Source organism: Apteryx mantelli, chromosome 2, assembly GCF_036417845.1.
Source record: "Apteryx mantelli isolate bAptMan1 chromosome 2, bAptMan1.hap1, whole genome shotgun sequence".
NCBI lineage: Eukaryota > Metazoa > Chordata > Aves > Apterygiformes > Apterygidae > Apteryx > Apteryx mantelli.
This window is the reverse complement of record NC_089979.1, coordinates 6,096,117-6,116,847: the sequence shown is the minus strand read 5'-3', so window position 1 is coordinate 6,116,847 and position 20,731 is coordinate 6,096,117. Positions and strand designations below refer to the sequence as shown.

The 20,731-nt window shown below is 41.8% G+C and overlaps 1 protein-coding gene across 1 annotated transcript in view; it reads right to left on the bottom strand.

Moving 5' to 3' along the window:
* The window catches only part of COL22A1 (collagen type XXII alpha 1 chain), a 212,210-nt gene that overhangs the window by 4,622 nt on the left and 186,857 nt on the right, over positions 1-20,731 (bottom strand). Inside the window, exons 45-59 of the mRNA XM_067292265.1 lie at positions 20,672-20,725; positions 18,390-18,443; positions 17,498-17,551; positions 15,902-15,955; positions 14,312-14,365; positions 12,627-12,680; positions 11,609-11,662; positions 10,958-11,002; positions 9,901-9,954; positions 8,785-8,838; positions 6,775-6,828; positions 4,135-4,206; positions 2,334-2,369; positions 2,061-2,105; positions 1,576-1,755 (exon numbers count right to left, since the gene is read on the bottom strand). Coding sequence (XP_067148366.1) covers positions 1,576-1,755; positions 2,061-2,105; positions 2,334-2,369; positions 4,135-4,206; positions 6,775-6,828; positions 8,785-8,838; positions 9,901-9,954; positions 10,958-11,002; positions 11,609-11,662; positions 12,627-12,680; positions 14,312-14,365; positions 15,902-15,955; positions 17,498-17,551; positions 18,390-18,443; positions 20,672-20,725 — 918 coding nt within the window. The remainder of the gene's footprint in view (positions 1-1,575; positions 1,756-2,060; positions 2,106-2,333; positions 2,370-4,134; positions 4,207-6,774; positions 6,829-8,784; positions 8,839-9,900; positions 9,955-10,957; positions 11,003-11,608; positions 11,663-12,626; positions 12,681-14,311; positions 14,366-15,901; positions 15,956-17,497; positions 17,552-18,389; positions 18,444-20,671; positions 20,726-20,731) is intronic.

The following is a 20,731-nucleotide window of genomic DNA, read 5'->3' as shown; positions in this document are numbered from 1 at the left end:
ATTTTCCTTCAGAAATTGTGAAGTGAGATGTTTCACACAAAATATACTTTTAATCTTTTGGCTAAAATTATTCTTTGAATTTGTGACAATTTTGAAAATACTTTTGGTCAAACTAAAAACTACATTCTTCTCAGATCAAACCATTCAGATGAAAATGTTTCTTTTCCCTCACTCCTTTTAACGTACAAGAATGGAGAATGTGTCCTCTATGTTTACAAAAAGCCTGTGGCATCTTCTGAATCAGAAATTATTCTTCATTAAGAACTGTAGATTTTACTAAATAGCTAAAAGACATTCCAGATTTTATATAACATTGCTGATAAGTGCAGACTACAGAGTTCATCCATTTGTTGCCTTCTTCCCAACAGAGATTTTGCATGAGAAAATGATGTTTGCTGGTAACAGAAGAAATGACTTTGTCATTGCTACTAACCATTTGTGATAGCTCTTAGCGAATATCCTAATAAGTAAATATGACTGAAGCATTGTCTGAAGGCTTAAAAAAGTATCTTTTGAAGCTTTAACCCTATTAGTTGCATTATGTCTCCATAATCATCACTGGATTTCATCAAATCTCTCTGTGTTGTTGAGAAACAAAGAAATGCTTTGTCTAAAATTAATCCAACTTTAGAATCCAGAGATTATTTTATTGTTTCATCCTCCCCAAGGTAATCTCAAAAGACAGATTCATCCTCAGAATGGTTACAGTGGTTTCACTAGTGTAAGTAGTTGTTCTCATTCTTTTACATACATAACCCTCAGGCACTCTCAATGGCTATATTGTTTCCTGTTAGAAAAAAAGAATATTGAACTAAAATAGTTTTTCATGAATTCTGATGAGCTGACTCCAGGATTTCCAGGAATAAACCAGTGACCTTTCCACAGCTCAGCTTTCTGTCTCTCATAACAACCGGAATGAGAGGTAGACGAAAGATATATGGAGATATGAACAGCTATGCATTAACACACATATCAAAAGAAGCTGTTTCAGGCTCTAGGCGCTCATGGTCAGAGTCACGCGGCCCGATTTAGGCCTTTAGGAGTATCAGGAGTCAGGGAATGGAAACCTTTGCTAAAGGTCTGGACTGCTCAGCCCTCTTGAAGTTCAATCCGACGCTGCACACAAAAGTCATTAACCAGCCTATTACAGGGAACGCTACCCGTACAGCAGCAGTTTTATGCTGGAAGAATTCTTCCTTTTATAACTCTAATTAGAATTTATAAATAACATTCATCTTGCAAAACACCACAGAAACTGTAATAAGTCAGTCGTTTGGGATCCTAATGCTGCATCAGAAGGTTGCTGCAGTAGCTACACGCATTCAATTAAAGTTCACTTAGCAGAAGGACCCTTCCCCCTCCCCGCTCTCTTTCCTCCACAACACATCCCTAGGATATGCTATAGCTCTGCTTTTTAATTATCAACAGATAGCAGATAAAAATGCTGCCGCCCAATAGAGACCATGGCAAGGGCATGTTACAATCAGCCTTATCACAATCTTTTCTTAGGCACTTTGTTGACCACACACCATGACACCAGTATTACTGGACAAACCTCTTATCTGCCAGTCTTACCCGCGGTCCGGGAAATCCTGGCTGTCCTGGGGGACCTGGAGGTCCAACTTGCCCATTGTCTCCTGGAGGTCCGTGAGGACCCATCAGTCCCGGATGGCCTTTATGACCAGGTATTCCAGGATCACCTGGAGGGCCCTTTTCTCCTTGAGAGCCTTTTTCACCTTTGATGCCAGGCTCTCCCTACCAGAAAAAGGCCAATGTTACCACCACAAAATAAAAGACAAACTTCAGATTTCCAAGCACAGCGAAACACAAATAGCTGAGTTGGCAAAGTTACTGAATACAACATCTGGTGCATTACAAATGATCTACAAATTATTACTGACGCAGAATAATTAAAGAGACGGCTGGGAGGGCGGGAAGCATGGCAGATCCCTACAGGCCACACTTCACTCTTCAATGACCCCTTCCCCCCATCCCTAATCCAAAATAGCTCTCTTGATTTCAGAGTAACAAAATAACGCTAATGATGCTCTCCAACCTACCCTCTCTCCTTTGGAGCCAATTTCGCCTGGTTTCCCTGGTACGCCCTGCAACAAAATAAGGGTGAGCTTATAAGAGCTATGCACAGTTTTGCCATGATTCCTGTGACCTGGGGGAAATACTTTGCTGTTTATCCCACAGACCCTTGAGAGCTCTCTGCCTGCTCCCAAGTATCAGCATTCAAGAAAAAATCAGTTCGCTGCAATCCAGGTAGCATACGTGACACTTTTATTGAGACAGCAGCCCTACTTTGAAACAATTGGGAATTATCTTACCTCTTTTCCTGGAGGACCTTTCTCTCCTGGTTCTCCCTGAGAGATACAAAGAGTGAATTTAGCATAACATCACAAGAAGTTAGAAGTTAGACACTAACTAATAAATCTGAATTTCAAATTCCATCTAGGGCACAAGTGTCTGGTCACACAGCAGTGGGTTTAGACTATTTATTCTTACACTATTGCTATAGGTTATCTTCTGGAAAGGCAGCTCCTACTATTTAAAATGCGTTTTCAGTAAAGCTGCATATATCATGTAAATGTTTCTAAATGAAAGGAAGCATTTAGTCATTTCTACAGAACCAGCTGAGATCAGGATGTATGTTTCATTGAAAATGTGTTCCTGTTTTCAGTACATTTTGTTCCTTTTTCTTAAGGATGCTTCACAAAGTTGCCTAAACTTTACTTTGGCTGATTTACTAAATGCTGCCAGTCTTTTTTAGCTTAAGCAGTGCCAATGTTATAGCCATAGCAGTCTAAAGACGTAAGGGAAGTAAATTTTGTAAGGAGAGGTATTATCACCAGCTGAGATAATGCATAGTCCCTGTAATAAAACAACTTTGAGCCTGACAGCTTGCATGTATTTTCCAACTATCTCAAATTACCTAAATTTAAACAAGCACCCTATTTTTTTTTCTATAGCCTGCATTTATCAATGGATAATAATCATCAATCTTTGTATTTTACCATTTCAGGAAAAAAACTATCACTACAGTCCTGAAGCACTGCACTGGAAAAGCAAAGAAAGCATTAAACTAGTAACTGCTAAAATTCTCACGACTTTCCTATATCATGAATGGAAAGATTCATCTTTAGAATCCATCTACAACCCACACACATGATCATATCTCTAATGTGTGTGTGTAGGTGATATTCTTCCTATAACCTGGAAGTGCATATAACAACTTCCATAGGGATATCCTACATCCAGGTATGCACTATGCAAGGTATGCATCCATGTATGCTCTAATCATAGATGTGTGATCACAGCAGCTCCAAATCAGACAGCAGCAGACTTACTCAAGTATTCCATAGTGCCACGTCAACTTTAAATGGCCACCATGTTTGCTGCTTTAAATTATTTTTTCCTCTTTTCACCAAGAAACTCCCTTTCCAATCAAAAAAAAAAAAAAAAGATTCAGCTTCGCTAAATTCACATGAAAAAGTTTAAAATCTCATCTTAAGTCACAACAGGGCCAGAAACAAAAATATTTACCTAATATTCACCTTTCCCATCCTCCTTGTGGAATGCAGCATATTCTGCTAGCCTTAACATGGCCCAAGATATTGGATTTCAAGGCTGCGATATTTTCATGTCCACACGTGTTTTTTAGATCACTTTGGGAGACATCTGAATATTTTAATTGCAATGCACCTCTGTTGCTGACCCTTGAACTGTTGAGCTCATGGTAACAAAGGAATTTTCCTCAGAACGGAAAATGCCAAGTGTATCCTGTATTATTATAGCTCTTCTGGGGTTCACGCAGAGAGATATTCTGAGCAAGTCAGGCACCTCATACTTGTATTAAGACGATGACTGTACCAGCCCAATAAATTCACATTTTAAGGGCTGACTGATGGGTACCGGTTCAGTAAATGAGATTACAGATGTTTGCACACAAGAAAAATGCTATCCTTTGCAGTCCGGTTTCCTTTGAAACTAAAATGTATGGCTTCTGGATCTGCCAGATCTATGCCTATGCTTTTTAATCCAATTAAAGATGACTGTGTCCCATCTTCATCAGCCCAACATTTAAAATCAGGCAGTTAGTGGCTCTAATCCATCCCTGCACATACTTACAGGTGGTCCTCGGGGTCCTACAAAACCAGGGAGTCCCGGGCTGCCGTTTTCTCCTTTATTTCCTTTTGGACCCTTAGGACAGAAATGAAGTAGATACTAGCAGCCCTTTCTCCAAAATCTCTTTTCCAGAGCATGCATTTACAGATATATTGGCAGTAGGAAATTTCACTGTAGCAGCAGGACTCCCCAAAATTACAAAGAACAGAAGAACAAAGCCATTTAGAAAAGCAGATTGTAAACACCATGTCTGCATTATTAATAAGCTGTGTGGAGTCCCTGTGAAAAGATGAAAATGAAGTGACAATTATGGAAGTGATAGGAGGTATGTTCAGCGGATGCTTCTTGTGCTGCACAGTTTATAAGGTGTCATTACAGCCACGGAAAAGTTGTGATGCACAACAACAGGAAAACAGCCCAGACCAGCCATAGTTCACGAATCTGAGAATACAATTAACAGACAAACAGCTACTGAGTTGTTGCCCTTGCCCTTATTTCCATGTTTGATTTAAAAAACATCCACCCTGTACCTATCTTTTGTGATATTCTGCCAAACCTGCTCTTTGTTCTTACAAATCTGGGCAGCCTAAATGGCAGCTGAGGAAACAAATCCATTTCCTGTTGCTATTTTTTTTTACTTTTATTTTAAGCTTTTCTTTCACAATATTGTTCCCCATCTTCTAATTCAGAATGTAACACTTTCGCTTCTTAGAGTAAAATTTGTCTTCATTTCAACTTGTCTGCTGTAAAGTGAGCTCCAACAAACCTGACAGGCACAAAGCACACGGCTTTCAGGCACACAACGACTCCGAGCCCTGTGATGCTGCACAAACTAGAAAAGTTTGGAGATATCAGGAGATGGGTTGTTTTTCCATATGCAGATTTAAGTAGTACTATGAAGTAGGACTTGCATTGTCAAATAGTGAATACAAAAGAAGTTTCCTGGCAGTTATTATTCAATGTCCTTGTGATTAAAAGTCATCAGTAGTGAAGCAGTCCATAAGGTGGAAAAGAAACCCTTATTGCAACAATTGTCTCCCTTTTTTCAAATAGAAATGTAATATATTGGCTTGTCACACCACAGTATGTTGCCAAGGAAATTAGTGTATTTCCAGACAAGACTGCAAATAAACAGACTAGTGTACAGCACAAAGAAGTACTTCTCATAATAACCTTTATGAAGGGAACAGAATTCATTTGAATGCCAGAGAAAGGTACCGATGAGACCACTGTCTGTCCTGCTGACCAGCACTGTCATTGTTTCCTTTTTCTCATCCATCTGACTTTACCCATTTCTCAATGTCTTTTGTTATTTCTGGACTGTAAATTCTCTGGAACAAAGGCTAACTTGGTTCTGAGCTTGTGCAGAAAGCTGCCTGGTGAGTCCCCAGGTGACTAGCTGACTGTCTAGGCAATGTGATAACACAGTGATTATTTAAAAAAATGCCATCAGTTGGCACTCACGGAGCACCTGAGAGCCATGGCAGCCCAGCAAAGAGGAGGCATCAACCCAGGAAGCCAATAAGCAGTAACAGGAGTTGGGAACTGGGGTGGGCATGATAAGAAGAAATGGAGGCTGAAAAGACAACAGCAGTAATACAAGGGGAAAGAGGCAATAGCAGTGGTCCCAGAGAGGTAGGGAGAAGCTGTGGCAAGGAGAAGAAAGCAGCAGCATTGGTTCGTAGCTACAGAAAGGTTGGGAGACTGTGCCACCCCCACCCCATACAACTACGTGTTATCACCTCCCCATGCAAAAAGGTGTCGCTTGCTTCTCTGCAACAACTTAGGAGAGGTACGTGTGGCAAGGCAAAATGTGCTCAGGGCACAAGCCCATGGTTAGGCTGAGGTTGCTTTATGGTGGTGTAAGGCGACACAAAGAAGAATGAGTCCCACTGCAATTTTTCAAACTACTCCTGCTATGCCTTTGTTTCTGTTTGAATCTAATAGTCCAGTGAGCTGTAATGCCTGGGCGAGCAGAGAGAGGGCAAAGCTCAGCATTTCAGTAGGTGCTACTGGAAACGAAGGTTCATTTGCACGGATTTGCTGATCCCTGAACAATTTTCAGCAGTAGAACAGAGAAAAAAAACTTCCTGACTGTCCTCCTTACAGATCTTCATTACTATGCTGTTCTTCCACACAGGATGGCCCCCGGGGGATTTGTTCTGCTCCGTGATCTTGGTTTACTGCCCATTGCCTGCTCTTTCCCAAAACACCTGGGAAGGATTTCTCTACTGCTGCTATTCCTCGATGGCAGTCTGCCAACACCTCAAGGCCCTGTCCTTCCTTCTGACAACTCTCTGCTGGTTGCACAGTCTCTGCTTGACAAAATTAAATCCACTCGTAAAGATGAGGCATGCCAGTCTTTTCTTCATACGAGGTAATCAATCATTTCCTCTCTCTGTGAACGCTTAGCTTTTGCTGGGAAAAATGATGACCCAAATAGCAGCTGAATTCCAGGAACATAGCCAATGACCCCCCTGATTTTGTGGCCCGGAAATGTTTTGCAGGCCACTGGCCCCTAACTTCAGATATGGCAACTTGAGGGACTGTGAGCAGCTACACAGTCTTCTCCACCTATACTTCATCAGTCACCTCTCCTTGATATAACTGCTTGCTGCATGAGTGTCCTTTTGTGGTACTTACTGGGTTACCTGCTGGGCCAGGTTCTCCCGCAGGTCCAGGCGATCCATTCTTGCCCTAGGTCAAAAGAAAAAAGATAAGTAGTGAAGTAAAACATACTATAATGAAAAATATCCACCTACTCTACAACAAAAGGGATTTCTTCGGCATTGTCCAGCCTCCTGTCCTCCTGGCAAACTACAGAGTAAGGATCTCTTATTCTCCATCGACCCTGTAACTTTTGCATCCCTGATCGCATAGCTGACCCCATCTTAGGACAAAAAGTGAGATCTGTAGATCCCTTAGTCTGAAGAGGACGTGAAAACTGAGCACTCCTTCTCCTCATCCCTATCCCTATCATATATGGGATCCTCCTGAATGGGTGGGTGTACCTACTACGGCAGCTCCAAATCACTAGTGTTCAGACAATCCCCTTTTGCCCATTTTGAAGCTGCTCTTCCACGATCAGTGTAAAAGTGCTCTGCACTGACTGACAGATATCTCAAGATCCCTCCACACCCTCTTGCATTAGAAAACTTCCTCTCCAGTAACTGAGGCAGGGCCTGGAAACCACTCCTCAGAAAGGCCTACCATCCTCTCAGGGCTATTATCTGACTCAGGCTCCTGGTGCCAGGTACTTGCTTTTTAAGCATCTAGGGCATGCCCTTTAGGGGTAACGAAGAGAAACACACGCTCCAAAGACTTGATGCATCTGACATTCTTTTGACACCAGAAAACTTGGAAAGAGTCAAATCATCCTTTAGAAGGACCTATTTCATCTCATTCCTTATAGAAGGACCTGAGGTGACCATCTACACTGTCTAAAGTTTGTTGAGATGAAATTCTGCACCCTCTACCTTTCTCTTCCCAACTCACTATGCAGAGGTGCTTTTCACTGCACTGGAGCTGAGCACGAAAACCAGCCCTTTTACTGGCAATATTCAAAATCATATCTCATGCTCTTTATTAGAGAGGAAATTAAGCAGATGAAGAACAAGAGAAACTGATACTTTGCCCTCCAACATCCAAAAATCCAGGCATCTATTCTCCAAAGGGACATGGCCTGGCTTGGAGCTATGACAATTTCTGTCTCCTAAAACCTTCTTATTCATTGCTAGTGTTGTGCAGGGGCACTACATGCTCATGAGTGATGCCAGCAGTGCAAGAATAATAAGTTAGACACAAGAGCTCTCCACATGTTCCTGCAGTCTAATCTAAGCCCCTACTGTTCCAGCTCCGAGGGACCTGCCATTCCAGTTCCTGGCATTGCTGGCTGAGTCAGCATTTTGTCCTGATTTTGCAACATGTAGAATCTGTTTTGCTAGCATGTCTTCTCGGAAGGAAAAGAAATCACTCTTATTTAAACATATTAAAGATATGCCCAGGTACCGCAATTGAGACCTACATTCAAATTTGGAAAAGGGTTGATTTTTAAGAGAGAATTAAAAAGCCTGGAAAAAGTAATTTTTCAACCATCCCAACTAGCACTCTCTGAAATGTCAAATAAATTGCCATTTCTCCACTTGAGATGTAATAAAACTCTACAGGTGTTCAATTAAAAAAAATTTTTTTCCTAAAATTAAGCTTTTCTGCAGAAGAAAAAATAGAGGGCATGACAAAATGAATGGTTCATTTTTAAGCATCATAATTGGACCCCAAATATCTCAAACTGGGCACCTGCAATTAGTGTCTACCTTTGAAAACCACATCCTGAGGCCATATGAGAAGTGAATGAAATGTCAGAGGCAGGACTGGAATATGAGCACTTCTGACACTCCAGTCCTGGCAGAACCCATTAAACAATCCTCCCCATCCCCGAATCAGCAATCATCACTATTTGGCACACCTATTAGTCCACACCAGTATTTAGCAATATCATGCTGATCTATCTTTCCCAAAGTAAGTAAAATGTTTTAATCAAATACCACCTGAATCTTGTATAAAACTTTTCTTCCAAATAGAGGCAGATTCTAGGATATTTTCACTATAAACAATGTACCCTTCAAAACCTGCTTGTCGAAAGAGAAAACTCACCGGCTGCCCTCTGAGTCCTCGAGGACCTTGTGGTCCTATGGGACCAGTATCACCCTGAAAGGAAGAAAAGTATTCTGTTGAGTGAGAAAGATCTGACACAGAGGCAAGTAAATTATCATCTTAAAAGGTGCCTGTTAAATTGCTCTGCTCATGTATTAGGGAAAACAGCATTAAAGAAAAGTCTCACTACTCCCTTCCAGTTATGCAGAAGGAAGACCAACCTCTTGAATTTTAAAAGTCTGTCTGTCTCCAAATGCAGTGTGATTGCAAGGAGAACCCATTAGCATCAGGTTATCTTAAAGCCGGATTTCTCAGGAACAGAGATTCTCCAGCACTTCTCAAGAAGTGACTACTTTGTTTTCTCTTGAACTAGGTTTCAGACCTGCTTCTACCTTTTCTGAGTGGTTCTGCTAGGCCTGTCTTCCACTTTACCTTGTAGGGGTACCATTTACTGCATAGCATTTTTTCAGTGATACAAGGGGTGCAAATGAGAAACCACCTCCCAAGTCCCATGGCAATGGCATGTCAGCCACCTGGCACATTGCTCGGCAGCTACTGCAGGATCCTGCCCAGGTTATGTTCTCCCGGGACTTTGTTCCGGGACTGCATTTAAAATGAGTAATGTCAAAGGATCTGTTTATACTGTCTTTCTTTCCTCTGAGCAGCAGCGTCTTATTCCATAGGTATTTCTCAGATTTCAGTGGAGCTATTTGTGCAGTAAGGTACAGCTCTTGTAGAGGAAGTGTGACAGAATCTGGCCCAACGGGACTTGGCTGAATGACGCATGGCTCAGAGAGGTGTGTGGCAGAAAGCAGGCCCATTGCTATGCAGCACAGCCTGTGATTCAAACAATACAGTTTTCTCCCTTTTCCAAAGATATAGCTGACATTTAAGTGTCAGCCGCTGAGCAGTGACAAAGGCCCTCTAATTCCTCGTTACCATAATGAGCTTTGCACAAATCATTCCCTGTGCAGTGCTGCAATAATTTACCCTTTACTGCAGTTTCTGCAGGGTTTTTTTTTTTTTTTTTTTTTTGAGTGGGGAGAACATTGTGAATGAAAATTTTCATTTGTCAGGGAGCAGGGGATTAATTTCTGCTCAAAATGGTATACTTACATCCTTCCCTGGTGGCCCCTCGTGCCCAGCAGGACCTGTTGCACCTGGCTCCCCCTGCAATTCAGCAAAAAGAAAGGAGAAATCAACTGAAGGTCAATGACAGACCAGTAACATCACTGCAAATGGTGAGGGGTTTCAGCGGTATTGGACTGAAGCTCATAACTCTGTGGAGGTGTGAGGACTTTTTAAAGCCAACAGGAGCCTCGTACATCAGACAGGATACACGGCTTATAAAAATAACTCAGGAGCATCTTCTGTAAGTGATGCACAAGGTAGTGCACTGCTTTCCAGCAGAATATTAGCTACTGCCAGTGCAGTGATTGAAAACCACCAATGTACTCCTGATGCAGAAACTATTTTAATGAGAAAGAGATGAGCAGATCCAGCATCGGATTACTCAGCTAAGCTCCTGCAAGTGGAACGTTTTCTCTCTCTGTGGAAAACCAGAATTAGGCAGAAGGACATTCAGTTTTGTATTCCACTTTCTATACCAAGGAGCCTTTTGTGCTGCACTGCAGACTCAGAACTGCAAGGAGCCCAACTTTTCATGCAGGACTTGAGTTTTGTGATTTATGACTCAAAGGCAACTAAGCCAAAGGCCCAGAGGCATTTCTATTCTCTTTTCTGTATGTTTTGTCTCTGAACACACTCTGCATTACTAAGGCTTTTTGGGAGGAGATCTGATCCTTGTGCTACAAGTGCAATAGGGTTCCTCACCTTGCACTTCAGCAGTTGTACCAGTGGGATGTGGTGTAGAGGCATCCTGTGAAACTTTCTTACAAAGGGCCATCTCAAAGGGAGCATCAAAGAAATCAGATCTACCAGCTGCCTCAACTTATCTGGAAGCAGAACTTCAGGAGAGAGAATGAAGACGGCTGCTGTGATTTTATGCCATGGGTGCGGCCCATGGAGTTGTGGTTGAAAACAGCGGTGTTAAACACAGGCCTGTCATCATTTTTTTCCACAGCTTCAAAAAGCCTATTCAAGGTCAACTGTTTAATTAACACAATATTTTTCCAAAAGACCATGCTGTGTGCATAAAGGGCATGGTACTTACCCGGGGACCTGGGGGACCTGTATCTCCTCTTTGTCCCTTGAAACCCTATAAAAGAGAATGAAATCAATGACCATCCATTATCCCAATGCATGAAGCACTGAGAAAGCTTTAGCTTTAATGTGCACTTAATAAACTTCCAGTTTTGCCTAAGATTACTAGAAACTGGTCACCATGGAGCTGCCATGACCCAGGGAGTGATTAGGAAAGGCTATGTCCTAGGGACACCAGAGGCCTTTCCATAACTGCATAGGCTACAAGACCACAGTGTGTATATTCCTGCTGTGACCGGTCCGTAGACCATTTAGCCCTAGATTTCATTGTCCCTGTCCTTTCTGAGAACACATAACAGAGCACACGAATTACAGTTGTGGCTTTCTGGTAAAAGAGGGGGTCATGCGTTTTTGTGCCTTAACCTTTATGTAAAGGACTCACTCTGCTCCAGGTCAGCCTTAGTGTGAAGGACTTGGAAATGCCTGTGTTTGATTTTTATTGATTATTTATGTATATAGTCACAATACCATCACTGTTCTCAGCCAAGCCAACTCTTTGATTATACATTCACATCAGTAAAGGACACCATCTGCCCAACAAAAGCTTCCAGTGCAAGGTACAGAAGAGTTACTGCATTGAATCTTTTAGAACAGCACCTACCGGTAAGCCTCTGGCACCCTCCTGGCCAGGAAGTCCAGGTTCTCCAGGCTTTCCCTATGGGAAAAAATCATGTTCATATCACCAGGAGTCTCAAGTTTATCTCTCTGTTGCAGAAAATCCTTTCACTCTTCTCCCTTATATGTAACAATACTGAGAACTATGATTGCCCAGGGTTTCTCCAGCAGTGTCGGTGTCTGAGCATGCAACAGAGACATTCTCATGGATGCCTCTACCAGTACTGCTGGGAACATAGCCTTAGAAGTTCAAAGGCGCTTGTGTCTTTGGACTTGCTGCTCCACATACTGATTTCCCTAATGACTGGGGGCCTGGCTTTTCACAGAACCACTAACTTTTATGCTGTGTTTTGACAAATCACATAAAAAGGTTGGCAAAGCCAGATATCGAAAGTGCATTCTTATTATAACAAATACAGTTGCAGGGAATAATATTCCATGTCCAGTTTATTAACATTTCCCTTCAGCTGGGCAACTTCATGGCTCAGACTTTTCTCTCAACAAATGCAAGTATAGACTAAATAGAGAAAATCAAATATAAAGCCCTCAATCCTGGAAAACAAAACAGTCATAGAGCATCCCAGGAATGGCTTCTTTGAAGACACTTCCTGTATGTTTTTTTTATCTCCCACAATCTTTTGCCAAAAAATGGATCACAAGGTTGAATAGTACAAGACAACCTTCTTTCTCTGCAATATTTATGCTAGCTGTAAAAGTGGAATCACTAGCTTTTAGAGTATTTACGGTAGCTGTAAAAGTGGAATCACTAGGTTTTAGAATATTTATGGTAGCTGTAAAAGTAAAAGAACACAGTTTCCTCTCAAGATTGCTAGTGTGTGAATCTTATAAAATGTTCAAGACAATATAGTCCTTCTGGTGTTAAAAAAAAAGACATGCAAACAAACTCCCTGGACCCCTAAGGTATCCGCAGATAGGCAGCTCCAAAAGCAATAACTAGATGCAGGCTCTGAATGCCTGAGTGAAACAGCTTTAAATTACATTACCGGTTCCCCAAGAGATCCTGGCTTGCCATCTTTGCCATCATTTCCAGCAATGCCCTGTAAATGAAATGCAAAACAGGGTGTAAGGAGGGAGTCTATAAGAAGGATCAGTATGTTTTTGTCAGCGTGAAATCTTACAATGACACCTCTGCTTCATCATAGTATACTTGAGTTTGCATAGCCCTCAGAAAACTAAGCTATTTCTATAGCTCAGCCATAAACGGCTCCTTGCCGCACTACTGTAATAGCACAAACTGTTTCCCTTTCCAATATGGTACCTCTAAGGGGTCTTCTTTTCAGCAAGGCAAGTACTCCAAAAGATTATAAAGACAGGATTCTAAAAACAGATTCTTAGCTTGTATAAATCATTATAATGCCATTATTTTCATTGAGCTAGACTGCTTTACAGTAGAAATAGCTCTGGCCTTATCCCTACAAGGCATAAAAACAGAACAAAATGTTGTACTAACACATTTCCCCAAAGAAAAGAAATCAGATTCTATGGCAAGATGCACTTCATCTTGAGTCAATGCAAGGGAATTATTTCAACTGTGGATTCAGAAAAAGTCAATCTTTCAGCCTAAAAGTTCTTGTGCCCTTACACTGAGAGCTCTTTTGGGAGCTATTATGTCAAGGGACCTTGACAGGCTGTAGAAATGGGAAGAGAGGAACCTCATGAAGTTCACCAAAAGGAAGTGCACAGTCCTGCACCTGGGGAGGAATAACCCCATGCACCAGGACAGGCCAGGAGCTAACCAGCTGGAGAGCTGCTTTCCATAGAAGGACCTGGGGTCCTGGTAGACACAAAGTTGAACACGAGCCCCTGTGGCAAAGGCAGCCAACAGTATCCTGGGCTGCATTAGGAAGAGCCTTGCTAGCAGGTTGAGGGAGGTGATCCTTCCCCTCTACTCAGCACTGGTGAGACACACCTGAAGTGCTGTGTTTCCAGTTCTAGGCTCCCCAATATGAAAGAGCCATGGACACCGTGAACCAAGTCCAGAGCATCTCTCATATGAGGAGAGGCCAAGACTGTTCAACCTGAGAAGCGAAGGCTCAGGGGGATCTTATCAATGTGTATAAATCTGATGGGAGGCTGTGACGAGGGCAGGGCGTGGACTCTTCTCAGTGGTGCCCAGTGACAAGATGAGAGGGAACAGGCACAAACTGAAACACAGGAAATTCTGTTTGAACATAAACATTTCTTCACTGGTGGGGTGGTTGAACACTGGAATAAGTTTCCCAGAGAGGTTGTGAAGTCTCCATCCTTGGAGATATTCAAAACCTGACTAGACATGGTCCTGGGCAACCTGCTCTAGGTGACCCTGCTTGAGCAGGGGGGTTGGACCAGAGGATCTCCAGAGGTCCTTGCCAACCTCAACAATTCTGTGTGATTCCGTGTATTATTTGACTTCTGCACTCTGCATGAGAGTATCTCTGCCAAAGAATGAGGAAGCGGATGAGGAACAGACCTATTTCATTTTGGTAATTAGCATTTAGCTTTCAAGTGGTCAAACACAGCATTCATGCAGTTCTAGACAAAGGACATTGTAGCATGAACATGACAGGTACTACTACAGATCATACACATCTTTCAAAGCACCTTCAAAGTGTCACCTGCTCGTTTTACATGCCCACATGTTTATAAACAATTTAATATATTGAATGAGAAGGAGCTGACTTGCACTCACTGGAAGTCCAGGTACCCCTGGTGGTCCCTGTGGACCTGGAGGGCCATCTTTACCCTGAAAAGAAACCAGAAACACCACGGGTCAGACAAGCTCTTCATACACTTCTGTCAGATGAAGATTTAGCAAATTTAGTGTTCAGAAGGAGAGGAAAGGGACCACTGTGAGAGTCAGATCTTGCATCCCACATCACACAGTGTAAAGGCTTCCCTGAAGTCATTCCCCTTTAAACTGGAGAGTTTTCTTTTTACATGAAACATCCAATATTAGTTAGAAGTTGTTACAAATGGAGAAACTACTAACATCACTGGGAAGCTTTCTCTAAAGTTTAATTACATTTAATACAGAGTGTTTAATTTCTTGTATGAAGGTGTCTAGCCAGGAAATAGAAGTTCTGTATTTTATAAATATTGAATTAGTGGTTATGAGAAGTGCCTAGCTGACAGTCCTAAGAAAGAAATCCCCTCTTATTCTACAGGATAGGACAATAGCATCCAAGGTCAATCACACTATTTCAACCTTGATCACTCATTTGAAAAGGAAGTTCAGCCAGTCTGTGGCATCTCTGCTGAAAGCGCTCATTGATTTCACAACAGCCATCAGAAGGACCATCACTGGTCACTGATAATGAAGTTTAGATTGAAATGAATGGGCAAAAGGTGCCCTATTCATTAGGAAACCCTGCTCTAGAAATTAATCACATAATTACAGAGCTCCAAACTGTTCCAGCTCAACAGCATGCATTACTCTAGGATGGTTCATCTTTTCCTCTTCAAACTGAAGTTAGTATCAATCAGATTCTGATCACATTATCTGTCTCTTTCAGGGTTTTCTGATGTATTATCATAAAATAACACCCGAACACCTTTCAAATAAAACAGCAGAACAAAATTCTTCATAAATTTCTCAAAGTTATATCTGTACTAGTATTTTCAGTGGTGCCAGGGAATGTTCTCAGACCCTGGAATTTGAGCAGTCTGTGCTGTGACATCCTTCAAAAGGTCTCTAGGTGGGTTTTGACAATCCCCAGGCACAGTTCAGGTGTTAGCCTGGATCATGAAGCATCCTAATAGGCTTTTTAGATGCAGCCATCTTGTTCTAGAAGCTAAGAGACATTAATAGCAAAGACAGGCCATGCAGTTGGCCTTAATGCCAGAGAAAAATCTGGGACATCTTTAATGTACTAATACATATTCATTCAGCCTCTTGCTCTTCTCCCATCTCCAGACTGTCAATCTGCAATGATCTGAGAAACAGCAAGCATGTGTTCTGATTCATTGCTGCAGGCAATTTACTGGATGGAAGAGAGGTACAAAAAGCTCTTTAGAGAGTGGGCTCAGGGTGTTCTGAAGAGGTTCCACAAAGTGGATTTGGTTCTGGCGAATTTGGAGTTCCTTTTGGTGAGTTAAAAAAACTGTAGGAACAGAGTAACCTGCTGTTATCTGTGTGGGTCCTAGCTGCAGGTGCAGAGTTGCTTCAGGTTGAATAGTGTTGGGAACCTTCAAACAACATTACAAAGGTTCCAGTTCAGCTTTACTTTACAGAAGTAAAGCCAGTTAAAGGTAGTGGTTGAACACAGAGCCTGTAGCTTACTATATCTCCTGGGTTTCCTGCTGGTCCTATTGGTCCAGGTGCCCCATCTGGTCCCTAAATAAAATAAAGCAGAAACAATGTGAGTGATTGATGTATTTTGTACATTTGTCAATGCACTCACTACCACAGATGGCAACACTGAAGTTTTCCCTCATTTACTCATTTTAGCATTCATTCCTTCATTCATCACAGAAAAGCAGTGCCAATCTCTGCATACAATCAGCCTCCAAAGCCAGAAATAGTCAAATATTTGAGCTTGGTCCTGGCCCTCCCTTCTGAAAATAGGGGATGATTAGGAAAAAGCCAATCTTGTCACAAAAATAACTCTGAAGAACAGAAATGATGGGAGTAGTTTGAACCATACTCCGTGGAAGGCAAACTCCTGGAATCACGAGTCAATGCAGATAGAGGAAAAAGTCACAGCAAAAGTTGCAGAAAAAAAGATCTAGGGGAATATTGCATTTTGCTCTCCCTCGACAGGATCCATTTTGCTTTGCCCTTTTCCTTTCACCATGAGTACATTCAGAGGGTCTCACGGGACACTTTAAGGGGTTTAATCCTGCTGGAATAACAGTATGGCTGTGGTTGTGGCAGTAAACCTGCTTGCATTGCCAGTTTCTCCTAAAATAATGCTTCTCAAGATGAGATTGCAGGAAAGCAAATGACCCACAAAGCAGGTCAAGTGCTGTCCCAATGGCAAAGCATTCAGCAACCTTTAGGCACTGCTACCATCCAAAAATAGAATTTTAATCCAAACCTCTTTTCTGGTACCTCCTGTTGTTTAGTCAGTGCAATGCAAATTCAGCTTTGAAGAGACTGTGCTGATCCCCAGAATAGATGAAGGCTGTACACCCGCAGAAGGGCAGAGCCAAACTGCGCTGTAAGCAGGAATATGAGTAGTGATGACTGTGGGCAAAGGAGGCTTGGAAAGAAAAGCCCTTCATTAAGGAAAAGTCATAGCTCTTAGAGGGTATAAGTGGTGATGCCATGAGCAGGAGAGCCACTTATTTCAACCTTGCTTCTGCAGTATCACACAAGCATTATGCTTATTGAAATACAAAGAAGCATAACTGTATTTGTGGAGAGAGTAGAGCTAGGAATGAGAAGAACCGTGATGGAGAGGCACACGTGGAGAAGGATTCTTAATTCAGAAGTAACCCACAGGTTATGAAAACTGAAGCTAATTCAGTCTCATACCACTATATGTTAACTGAGAACCATGAAACACAGTTTTAGCTGCTAGTTCCAGACTGACTACTTATTCTGCATAAAAGGAAACACCTATATACATGCTACAGAGAAGTCTCTGTGGAAGAGTTTTCATGATCATTGTGTTGTATGAAGAACTAGACTGAAGCTTAACATCAATTTACAGAGTGAGTTGAAGCAATCAACAAAAAGTGGCTGATGTATTAAATAGCAATTATCATGAGTGAAGAATTCTATGACACTCAAGGGACCATTAGAAACCCACTGGAAAATGCAAATGCAATGCACAGATGGGTGGGAATGGCCCTTTCTGCCGTATGGAGCTTGCAACAACCTTTATTAGTAAGGAATATACAGGACCATCTGCTTTGCAACAGGGGAACTTACAGGTGGACCAGGGTTTCCAGGAGGCCCTGAGAAGCCTGGCATTCCAGGATGGCCCTGCAAAATGAACACAGATTTTCTTTATGCATTATTCACGTCTTTAGCGGAGGTAAATTAACTGGTCATAGGCATTGTGCGATAACATCAAAATAAGACAATACACAGACATCTAGTTATAAAGAAATAAGATACTATGGCTTTTTAAAGCAAAGCCTTGGTTTTCAATAAATGCATTTCAGAACATACTTATATTTAGAGTGTACTTTTTCTACTGTGTACTTCACTGTATGTTAACAGGAGCTGAGAACAAAGACTGTGAATTAGACAAGGTAGGAGACCAGGCAGGAAACAAAAGCTGCTTAAAATATCTTACAAATCTCATTGTAGGTGTTGGTTTGCGCCCTGAATTATTGGCTTAACCCTTGACAAAATTAAGTGCAAAAATTTGCTCTGATTTAGACAGTTCTCTTTCTTTTGGCATCTCAGTTCCTCCTAAAACAGGCCCTCCTTGCACCCTTCTTCCAGGACTATCAGAAACACTAGCCTTTCCCATTAAAGATTCATCTCCTGGATCTCATCTATGCATTAGCTGGGTAAATGAATGCAGGTTGGGTAATGTAGAGAACTGAATGCATCCAATCTAGACATGAGGAAACAGATCATCTGGGAATCCGCCAACACAAGACAGAGAAGGCTCTTGCAGGAAATGAGAAGGGGAGCCTGAGGAGGAGTGCTGTATTTCCATCCGGACAGGCATCTGAGGTTTAGAAATGGTGAGGAGCTCCCATCTTCCTCCCCTGCCTCTGGAAAAGGGATTTCTCTACCAACACAATGGCAGTTTTTGATGAAGAAAGAATCACAGTTACCGCACTGTTGGAAAGCACACACTTTTTACCTGCTCGCCTTTTTCTCCTGCATCCCCGGTTGTACCACGGTCTCCTTTAGCACCCTGGTAACAAAAAAAAAGCCATTGAAAGTCACTTAGATTCAGCGTTGTATCGGCCTTTTGACCATTTTGTAAGGCGCTTGGACACTTGAGTATCAAACACAGAAGCTAGGACTGAATCCCGCTTGCCCTCCTCTTAAATTCTTCCCCAGACTTTCACTACTGATTTTGGAGCCCGAATACACGGCAAAAATGGTCTTTGATCAGATCCAGCATAGACTTTTTTTTTTTGGGGGGGGGGGGGATATTTTGTTTTGTTTTTTAATATTGTAGTCTCACGGACATGAAAAAGACCTACAAATCCTTAAAAATGCACAGGTTGTTAGGCACTGAACTAAATGGGTCTCTTTGGTAAGGAATTATCTAGCCCAGTGCAGATGTCCACAATACGAGCTAGTAATCCCCTCTCCCTTGAGGGAAAGCAGTGATTAAAAAAAAAAAAAAAAGGCATTTCAGGGTGCAGTCATAAAATTCACACCAAGAAAGTGCCCCTCTCTCTCTCCCTCTACTAGCAGCAACAGAACAGAGACAACTAACTGGGATGTAGACATCAGCATTACCAATGCTTAAACTTAGGCAAAATGAATCTTACATTTACAGCGAAAAATATCGAGATGATGGGGAACAAATTATGACCTGAACAATGCACAGGACACTAACGCATAATGCTGCCAATGGAAACGATACTCTGGTTCATTACATGAGAGCTGGGAGACAAGTGGGGAAAGAAGAGATGCTATTTATCAATTAAAAGAGGCATAATTCATATTACTAGAAGGAATGAAACTGGTCACATGGCTAGAGCAAGGATCTGCAGTTCCACTGTTGCACTTCAGAATGGTACCTAATACCAGTTTTTATGGTGTTGTTAGGGACCACATACCCCATTTTCAAAAGCACAGAGCTCTCTGGGTCTTTCATCCCTTAGCACCCTCCTAAAATAATTAGAAAGGAGTACAATGACTGGCTTTCTGTTTGCAGCTCCTTAGATGTTTTAGAATAATTGCTTTTAACATTTGCAAACTCTGTGAATTCATCTGTTTACTCAATACAAGTTAGAATTTTTACCAATTATTTGATTAATACTATTCACCTGTGCACTTTAAAATTGATGTTGTTTCAGCTAAACATTCATCCTTGCTGCCCAGCTCTCTGCTTTCTCCATAGTATATAAAAAAACAGCAGAAGACGAGGTATATCTCAGACTGCTTAGGATTTCTACCAGTTATTGTAGTTATGGGTTACTTGTTATTTTGCAGATTTTATCCTAAAGCGCACTCTCATTTTGATCAACCCTACATTTACTTCTGAGACTCTACTTCTCCTCCCACCCCCATAGTTTTAATTGCAAGGTATAAAATTAATCTCTGAATCAGAAATAGCTTGTTATACATGCTAGTAAGTGCAAATACAAAGATGTTAAAATAGCAAATGTTGTTTTAGACAGTAAGTCAGGAATGCAGGCAAGTCTGCAGGAAAACTATCTGTGCTCCACAATGAAAACGCCTCTCTCCTTCCATTGATTGGTTTTGATTTACTTCACATTAGGCAGTTGTAAAGGTTTTGATCATAACCAGGCACTGGCGCTCTGAGCAGACCGATGACAGAGTTACTTATGGGAAGAGCTTGAAATGTTCCGTTATTAAAATCCTTCAGACATTGCAAGTTTGATGTTTGTGAGGCAGAAGCATGCAGTTGAAACGAGCTGTTCATCCTATAGCATGTTTCAACAAACATTTAGAGTCTGTGGATAAAGCAACCATGGCAGATAATGTATTTGGAACACAGCAGCCCACTGCATCACCCTGAATTTAAAGTGATTCAAGCATACAGGATTCAAACAGGAGAGGAACATGCAGAGTTGCTACTGCTGAGGCTTTAATTTCTTCCTCACCTGATTTGAATTGAAACTTACCCTAAAGTCTTTAGCTCTCAAAAAACCCCCAAAGGAATGAATTTCAACATCAAGAATCAAGCCTGTCAGGGTTTTTGTGAACAGAGGGATAGTATGAGAAAGACTGCATTTAAGTGAAACACTGTTCATATGGGAAGCTGTGCAGTTCTAAGTACTGTGACAAAAATTCAGTCCAGTGAATTACCAGTACGGGGTCTACCTAACAGGCAAGTCCTACCCCTTTATGTAGGGATGGATGCCAAGATCCTGCTTCAGCCAATGCGCTAACTAATCACAAGTAGATTTTGGTTAGGCAACAGCGGAAAAAACAACCAACCTTTGGGCCATCCAGCCCAGGTGGGCCTGCAGGACCTCTGGGACCAGCGATCCCCTGCAA